The sequence below is a fragment of the Vitis vinifera genome, chromosome 5 (genome assembly GCF_030704535.1).
Source record: "Vitis vinifera cultivar Pinot Noir 40024 chromosome 5, ASM3070453v1".
Lineage (NCBI taxonomy): Eukaryota > Viridiplantae > Streptophyta > Magnoliopsida > Vitales > Vitaceae > Vitis > Vitis vinifera.
In genome coordinates, this window is record NC_081809.1 from 12,103,393 (window position 1) to 12,111,943 (window position 8,551).

At 36.7% G+C, this 8,551-nt stretch overlaps 1 protein-coding gene across 4 annotated transcripts; it reads left to right on the forward strand.

Moving 5' to 3' along the window:
• Positions 1 to 221: 221 nt before the first annotated feature.
• Positions 222 to 7,661, forward strand: LOC100264925 (uncharacterized). 4 transcript variants are annotated; one of them, XM_059736963.1, is made up of 9 exons: positions 227 to 507; positions 679 to 3,816; positions 3,900 to 3,974; positions 4,803 to 4,955; positions 5,234 to 5,397; positions 5,476 to 5,623; positions 5,853 to 5,975; positions 6,197 to 6,284; positions 7,159 to 7,661. In XM_059736963.1, exons 2-9 carry the CDS (start codon positions 1,102 to 1,104, stop codon positions 7,344 to 7,346), a joined length of 3,654 nt encoding a protein of 1,217 aa, XP_059592946.1. In that variant the 5' UTR covers positions 227 to 507; positions 679 to 1,101; the 3' UTR covers positions 7,347 to 7,661. The 4 variants fall into 4 exon arrangements, with proteins under 4 accessions (XP_019075821.1, XP_059592946.1, XP_010650230.1 ...); XM_010651928.3 differs by having other exon boundaries at positions 915 to 3,816; XM_010651926.3 differs by having other exon boundaries at positions 227 to 3,816.
• Positions 7,662 to 8,551: the final 890 nt, after the last annotated feature.

Genomic DNA, 8,551 nt, shown 5'->3' on the forward strand with positions numbered 1-8,551 from the left:
AAGTTTAAAGCATAATCTTTTTAGTTCTCATTTGAATAAATTATCAACAATTCATTTATTTTGATGGCTTAAACGACTCTTTCAAAGATGGAGACATTACATTGTAATAATAAACATTGTTATAAAGCAATATAAAGAGAGACAGTTGAGTTTGAGATATTTTGGAAGCTAATTTATCATAACACGGCATGGGCATAAGAGACGCAGAGGACAGCTTCTCGATACTTTCTAACTGAACCGTTGTTTATGATTACGTGGATTTAGAGAGAATGTTTGAAATATTTTAAAATTATGAAAATTATGCAAGACGATTGTTGTACTTTGTACGTGTCGAGCGGAGAAGGCGCGTTCTTGTCAGCAACGTGGCTGTCGACGTCCTCAATTGAATTTCCCACCCGTTCCGTAAGCCACGCACTCCTTCCTTCCTCCCATGCCTAACAAACCAACCATTGCAACAAAAGCCATTTTTTCTCTTTTGGAGCTCATTTTCTAACCCAGATTCCTCAGGTACCATTTCCATTCATTTTCGTATATACCCTTTTCTTTATTTATGGATGATCATGCTATTTATTTTTATTCCTCTTCTTTCTTTGGTTCGTTGATTGATTGATTAAATTCTTGTGATTTGTGAATGTCTTGTCGATGTGGGCTTGTGGGGGATCTGGAATTTCATTTTAGGGGTATTTGTGATTGTAATTCACTGGAAATTGAAAAAAAAAAAAAAAAGACATGGGTTGTTTCTGTAAAATTCATTAGATTTGCAGGTAGTTGTGTTTGTAAGCCGAATTATTGGACACCCATTGTTATTCTCTTATGGAGATAATGAAGTTAGGTATATGACCGATTAAGAAAATCTGTTATGCTGTCTTGTTTTCCCCATTATTGTGAAATCCAAGTCGTCATTGTGAAAATAGGCATTTGGGGATAGAAGCATTGGAGTACAATTCTTCAACAATTGGGATTTTGTAGAATGGAGCGGGTTCTGGGAATGCTACTTACTGAAATTTGGAGAAGCATTTGGGAATGCCTTTGAATGGTGAAGTAAATAAGGCTTGAAAAGCCAGAGAATGTTACTATACAGATAAATAAAGGTTAGGGACCATGACAGGTGAGACTTCTGGTTTTTCAGGCCAACACTTCTGTAATAACCCAGATAATGCTGTGTCAAGTGGTCAGTTGGCCGCAGACAGAAATGCACATGATATCTGTGCACAGACAGGTGAGGAATTTTCTGCTGAGTTCCTTCGTGATCGTGTTGCTCCAAGAAGGGCGTCTGCCATGATTGATACAGATCAGAGACAGCCAAAGGGATGGTGTAAAGGTTTTAATGAGAATCATCAGATGGTTTATGAGCCCCTCAATGGCATTCTTGGGCTAAGGAGAGGGGATTCTGAATGCAGCTCTGACATCTTGGATTTTGTTCCTGGAAAAGGATATGCAGCAGAAGTGGAGAATAGGGTTTATCTTGATAAAGCAAGCAGAATCCACAGGGAATATAGTGCCCCCAGACTAGGATCAGGTCAGCTTTTTGAGGATTTCAATTGCGATCAAGCTGTCCCAGGACATGCTACTCCATCCTTTAATATACCAGAGTCCCCTCAACCACATCATTGTCAAGGGTCAGGAGTTTCAGATGCTTCTTTCTCTGACAAGATGAAATTCCTTTGCAGCTTTGGGGGGAGGATATTACCAAGGCCAAATGATGGGAAGCTTAGATATGTGGGTGGAGAGACAAAGATTATATCCATCAGGAAAAACCTCTCTTGGGTTGAACTTGTGAAGAAAACTTCTGCTATTTGCAACCAACTTCATACAATCAAGTATCAGCTCCCAGGTGAGGATCTTGATGCACTCATATCTGTTTCTTCAGATGAAGATCTTCATCATATGATCGAGGAGTATCATGAGCTGGAAAGAATTGAGGGTTCTCAAAGACTAAGGATATTTCTTGTACCGGTGGGTGAACCTGAGAGCCCTAGTTCTTTCGAAACAAGGGCCACACAACAGAATGAAGCTGATTATCAGTATGTTGTTGCTGTGAATGGCATGCTTGACCCAAGTCCACGGAAGAACTCTAGTGGGCAGAGTGTATCAAGCCAGACGGGAAATACCTGTGATTATAGAGACCCTCCTTTTTTTCATCCTTTGGAGATGAAGGATGGAGCTAGTTCCTCAAATTTGGTGGGGATGTTCACAAATCCTGCTGCTCAGTTTTTGACTTCACTCCAGATACCAACCAAGTCATTTCAGCAATCTCCTCCTGTATCTCCATTGCCAGTTCAGAATAGAGATCCTCAGAATTCTGCAATGCATTTCTTCGAGGATCATGCATACCATGATGGTCATGAAAGCGCCAGTCAATTTGTCACAGATCAATGGCCATGTGACAACGCCTATTGTGTTGATTCTCCCAGCTATTATCATAATAATCCGTATGGGCCTGTGCCATTGATGAATTACCATCATCATAACAAACATTTTCTAGAAACTGACCAAATAAACAAACTTCCTAGTTTGCATGTCCAGAACCGTCCCAGTAGAGATTTTGTTTTTTCTCCTGTACTTGGTCAAAGTGAAGTGGATTTTGAGAGGCCTGTGCTTAAGGAGAGAGCATTCCACTCTCATCCCAAAGATCCACTGGGTCTTCTGTCAGGATCAACTAATGATTTGGTAGGTTCTCATCACCGGATGTTGCATGTGCTTTCTGATTCACAGTTGCGGGGACATGAAGGGAGGCCTGATTACCATTTGGAGGAAGGAATTATTCCATTGTCCCCATGGACTTTTGAAGTTCAAAAATCACCTTCGTTGGCTTTGTCTAATTCTCCGCAAGAATGGTCTTTTCAACCGCAAGAAATAAGCAATGAGAAATACCAAGAAGCTTATCAGAATCAGCCCACTCTCATAGTGGATGACCACAAGGGAAATAATGGACTGGGTCAAGATACATGGAACTGGGAGGATGAGATAGATACTCAGGTAGGTCAGGAAAGGAAACATGATAAAGTAATCACTGACCTTACATCACAAGATAATTCCACACTACCTAATACAAAGTTGCAAAATGTTTGTTACAACCCAAATTCAGTACCCAGTATTCATATTTCCCCACTTGAGTTTCAAGACCATGGAGACACAACTATGAATTCTGCTTCAACACTCATGATTCCAGAAAATTCTGCTGATATTGTGAGAGAGCAGCCTCATGATTACTCATTGGGTGCAAGTACACCCAAGTTTCTCGTCAAAAGCCAAAATGCTACCAAGGACATGCAGCATGCTATGACTGAGGTAATAAGTAGTGAATCAGTTCCCAATGAATCTTCTCGACCTCTATCTGTTGCAATTCAAGGAACAGGTGACCAAGAAGCAGCAGTCCCAAGCTCTGCAAGTTTAACTCCATCTGCAGGAAATAAATCTGATCCAAGCTTAAACTTGCAGAAGAATTACCCACTCAGTACAGAGTCTTCATTTGAAAATCCTGACAAGAAAGCTGTTATGAGTGGAGTATCTACTCTTAAAGATGAAGACCCTCTGAATTTCCCTTGTCATGAGGTTGATGGCCCAGAGGGACACTTTTATGAGAGATTAAATCCTGGAGATGCTATCTTTGTCCAATCACAGCCCTCAGATAATCATCATAACGGCAACACACCAGGTGCTGCAGTTATTGTTGAAGATGTAACTGATATTTTGCCTCCTGGCATTCCCTCATCTTCCCCACTTATCCCACAAGTAGAAGATGAAGCGAGTGATGTAATTACATCATCTGGAGAAGCAGAGGCAGAGAGTGATATTCAAGAATCTGAAGGGGAGGTAATTATTTCTCCTATTTAGACTCTGGTATCATCGATGGTTTCTTTTCCATTTAATTTTCATCACAACCCTGTCTCTTATAGGAGGGCAGAGATCTGGGTGAATCTATTAGCGATGCTGCTATGGCTGAAATGGAGGCAAGCATCTATGGTTTGCAGGTGAGATGCTTCCATCTCATTTTGTCCATGCATAATTGAATATTAGCTTCCTCATTTAATATCTAAATGATACTGGATATTTTTTCGTTGTCATGCTTGGAGGGCTAGGTGCATATGTTCACATGTTCTCATGCTCATAGAGTTAGGCAAAAGATCATGTGGCAAGGATTAAAATAGCATAATAAATGCACATGAAACATTATGATTGCAACCTTAGTTACTGTTGTATGCAATGGCTTTTCCTTGAATTTTTTTGTAGTCTTCCTTTCCTTTCCTTTCTATATTTCTCCTTCTGATTCTGTTATATGATTTTTCATTTTTAGGGGCACCTCTCCTATGTATTCTTTGAATAAAATTGAGTTATCAGGAAAATAGTCTAAGCATGTGGGCAATGAAGAATACTGGATAAAATATAGTTAAAAACTTCAATCCATGCCACATGATCTTTTTGCTATTTATTCTTTTATATAGTTTTAAAACATATAGGAGATACAGAATCTCACTTTTGTGTAGTTTGAGTATACGGGCAATGACGAATGTCAAGGGAAAACATGATTGAAGTCTCTTTCGAACCCGTCTTAATTCAAGCATTGACTGAAAGATGAAGGAACCAAGCTAAAATCTAGAGGACAATCATTTTGGTTTAGGCTGCTTAGTTCCTTTCACTATATATAGTCTTCAGTGGTTTTGATTATAACCAATTATAGAAGTTCCTTAGTAGCATTTTTATTCATAATGATTTCCTCAGATATTTTTGATCTTCTTTTGAAGAAAAAAGGGAAATCTAGATTCAATTTTTAACTGGGTGCTTTATATGCTGATGTGCAGATAATAAAGAATGCTGATCTTGAAGAGCTGAAAGAGTTGGGATCTGGTACATTTGGAACTGTTTATCATGGAAAGTGGAGGGGAACAGATGTTGCAATTAAGAGAATTAAAAAGAGCTGCTTTGCAGGGAGATCATCTGAGCAAGAGCGGTTGGTGGGTTGCTGAAACAACTATAGCTAGCACTAACAAAAAATTCCCTTTGCCAGTTCTATTCATGATAGTTGTAAAATCATTCAATACGTATAGGGGACTCACTGAACTTGCTTGTAAAATGTATCTGTCGGAAATATTGGAAAATATTTTCAATGGATTGAAGCATATATAGTGGTCACTATTTTTCATGATATCTCTCTCCAACACTTAAAAAGTAGGTTTTAGAATATTTTTTTTTTCTGAATTAAATGATATTAAAATTTCACCTGTTTATACAGACTAAAGACTTCTGGAGAGAGGCTCGGATCCTATCAAATCTTCACCATCCAAATGTGGTAGCATTTTATGGGGTGGTTCCTGATGGGCCTGGAGGAACATTGGCAACTGTAACTGAATATATGGTAAATGGATCATTGAGGCATGTCCTACTAAGGAAGGATAGGTGAGTTGGTAATTTTCTTTATTGGCCTTCACTTCTACAGAGGAGCAGATTTATGGAATTTTGGAATTCTTCTTGCAGATCTCTTGATCGCCGGAAAAGGCTTATAATTGCAATGGATGCAGCTTTTGGCATGGAATACTTGCATTTGAAAAACATTGTTCACTTTGATTTGAAATGCGACAATTTGCTCGTCAATATGAGGGACACTCAACGGCCAATATGCAAGGTAATTAGTAACAGTAATATGTGTGCCTGTGTGTCTGTGTGTGTGTCTTTGTATTATTTACTATTAAAGAAAGAATTTGTCTTCTAAATCTGTTTTAATGGTAGTTTTAGATGTACTTCAATGCTTTTAATAAACTTTGAGGTGCTTTTTGAAAATCAGTGTCTCTAAAATGGTATGATCATCATTTTACTAGTTAGAGATGCATTTCATAAAGCGGCTACCTTTTCAGGTTGGAGATTTTGGATTATCGAGAATTAAACGCAATACACTTGTATCGGGTGGTGTTCGAGGAACCCTTCCATGGATGGCACCAGAATTATTGAATGGTAGCAGTAACCGGGTTTCGGAGAAGGTTAAGATAATGCCTAATTATTTTTTGCACGAGAGTTTTAAGCAACAAAGTGATATGGAATCAATGTCAAATACACATTTTCTTTTCTTGGTGCCTTATATATATCACAAGGCAGAATGCAGAATCCCTTGACATGTCTCTACATCTGACTGCTCAGACTATTCTAAATCTAAGTTTTAAAGAAGGTAGCATGGCATCATATCGGTTTATTTCTCTTTCAGGTTGACGTTTTCTCATTTGGCGTTGCAATGTGGGAGATCCTAACTGGAGAAGAGCCCTATGCAAACATGCACTGTGGTGCTATCATAGGTAAGCATTTTCTGTTGTTTAGTATAACCAAAATTATTTGCATTTATTCTCATCTAAAATTCATTCTTTAGAAGCTCCTCAAGAACCTTTGTGAACCTTTTAAATCTACGCACAAATATTCCTTATTAAAGTTTCTCAAGCTGTTGAATCATGCCTGCCATGTAGTAATATTTTGACAACAACTTCAAGGAGGAACAGTTGCTACAGTATAATGATTTTGTAGTGACTTATTTTGGAGATTATTTACTCTCAGAAAAATAAAGCACTTAAGTTGGAACAAAAATAGGAAAAACAAAAAAAAAAAAAGTGGTGGATGCATGTATGGAACACACATGTATCATAAATGATAGTAAGGTTAAAATATTTGATTATAGGTCTTCATTAATATCATTTGTATGTAAATATGAAATATTAGATTTTTGTTAAATCAATATAACAAATGTGACCTTAGTTTCATATTCAAGGCAGTGTTCGAGATTTTGGTTTCATATTCATTTTGGTCTTGGTAGGTGTTCAAAGGGAAAAATATGGTCATTATTTGCATTCTTCTAGAATTTGAGCATTTAGATTTTTGTGTTGAAGAGAACCAAACTTCAGTCAAAATTTTGAATACAGGAATTAATGGATCAAAACAGAAAGAAACATCAAAATTCTCAAGATTTCTGTTGAAGCTTAAGACACTGATCTTATAGCCTCATACATGACCAGCTCCTGTAACCTGCAAATTTAATTTTGTCTGAACTCTTCCACTATTCTGTTTTCCTCACACATAAGTCTATTCTCCAGAAGGCTTAATTTGATATTGTTCTGCATAAAATGTAATCCCCATTTGCAGTTTGACAATGGTTTGTCTTGTTGTGAACTCTTGATGAAGGGGGAATTGTGAGTAACACACTTAGGCCTCCTATTCCGGAGCGATGTGATCCTGACTGGAGAAAGTTAATGGAAGAGTGCTGGTCACCTGATCCGGCAGCTAGGCCATCATTCACTGAGATAACAAACAGGCTGCGGGTTATGTCCATGGCGATCCAGACAAAGCGGCATAACCAGGCAAACAGATGAAATCCAACTTTCCTTGTAAGTTTTGAGATACCCAGAAAAGAAAAAAAAAAAAAAAAAGGGTTGTGGTCATCTTGCTGAGTTTGAGCTCCTTGAATAGCTTTTTATAGAAGTCATCATTGTAGAGTATCCAACATTCCTAGATCGAGAGTCTGAAGACATTCTATAATGTTCATACCAGTTTTGCCATCAAATCTATTTGTTATTCTTTTTTTCTGATTGAAGTTGTTCTAGTTTCACATGACAGAAATCTGGATAGGAATCACCAAGCTTGTAATCTGCACAAGTGTTTGTAATTGATATTCACTTCTCACTCCACTTTGATTCCAATGCCTTTTCCTCATCTCTTCATATCCCTTTTCTGCAGTGTAGGAGAGAAGATGAGAAGGCTAGCTAGTAATTAACATTTATTATTTCATGATATATTACAATATTTATTTATAAAATTTTCATATTTTAATTATTAATTTTCTACTTTTTGGAGAAGGTGGGTAGAGATTTTTCCAAGGAGTATGGTATGAAGAATGGTTAGAATTGAATTTAGTAGGGAGCATGAGTAGACCATGGGCGTCAACATCAACTTAAGTTCATGTATCGACTATCGAGGACTTCCCTAGTTCAATTAATTTACCTACTAAAGGTCTCCAACTTTAAAACCTTTTCAAAATCAAAGGTTGATTAATCCTCACTCGTTAGTATGTCAAAATTCCATTGAAAAGAAGATGATTTGCCTCAACTTCGATTATTGTTATGGTATTCATTCATGCTCAATCTCTATTGATTTAATTTCTTTTTAATTTTTTTTCTTCAATATTTTCCTTTTTTTTTTTTTTATAACTTCAAAACCAAAAATCCTTTTTAAAATTGATTTAGAGTGTGTTTAACAGTGATTTTAAAAAACATTTATAATATTTATAACACTTGAATTATAAAAATTTTGGAGTATTAAAAATATTGAAAGCGTTTCTTAAAATCACTTTTAAATGGACTCTTAAGTTGTATTTGAGAGGGATTATAGGAAGTGTTTTTAACATTTTTAATATTTGAATGATGAAAATTTTGAAGTATTATAAAGATTAGAAATAATTCATAAAATCACTATCAAATACACTTTTAATTATTTTATCTATTTTAGAAAAATTATAATAAAAAAGGCTTATCAACGTGAAAATGGTCTTACAATGCATATACTTTGCTTAATTGGGTTG

What these genes read in the sequence shown, in the direction of transcription:
- LOC100264925 (XM_010651926.3), top strand. Translation starts at nt 1,102, where the DNA reads ATGACAGGTGAGACTTCTGGTTTTTCAGGCCAACACTTCTGTAATAAC. An exon ending in CATCTGAGCAAGAGCGGTTG is followed by an intron (nt 4,956 to 5,233) that starts GTGGGTTGCTGA and finishes CTGTTTATACAG; the next exon opens with ACTAAAGACTTCTGGAGAGA. An exon ending in GTCCTACTAAGGAAGGATAG is followed by an intron (nt 5,398 to 5,475) that starts GTGAGTTGGTAA and finishes TTCTTCTTGCAG; the next exon opens with ATCTCTTGATCGCCGGAAAA.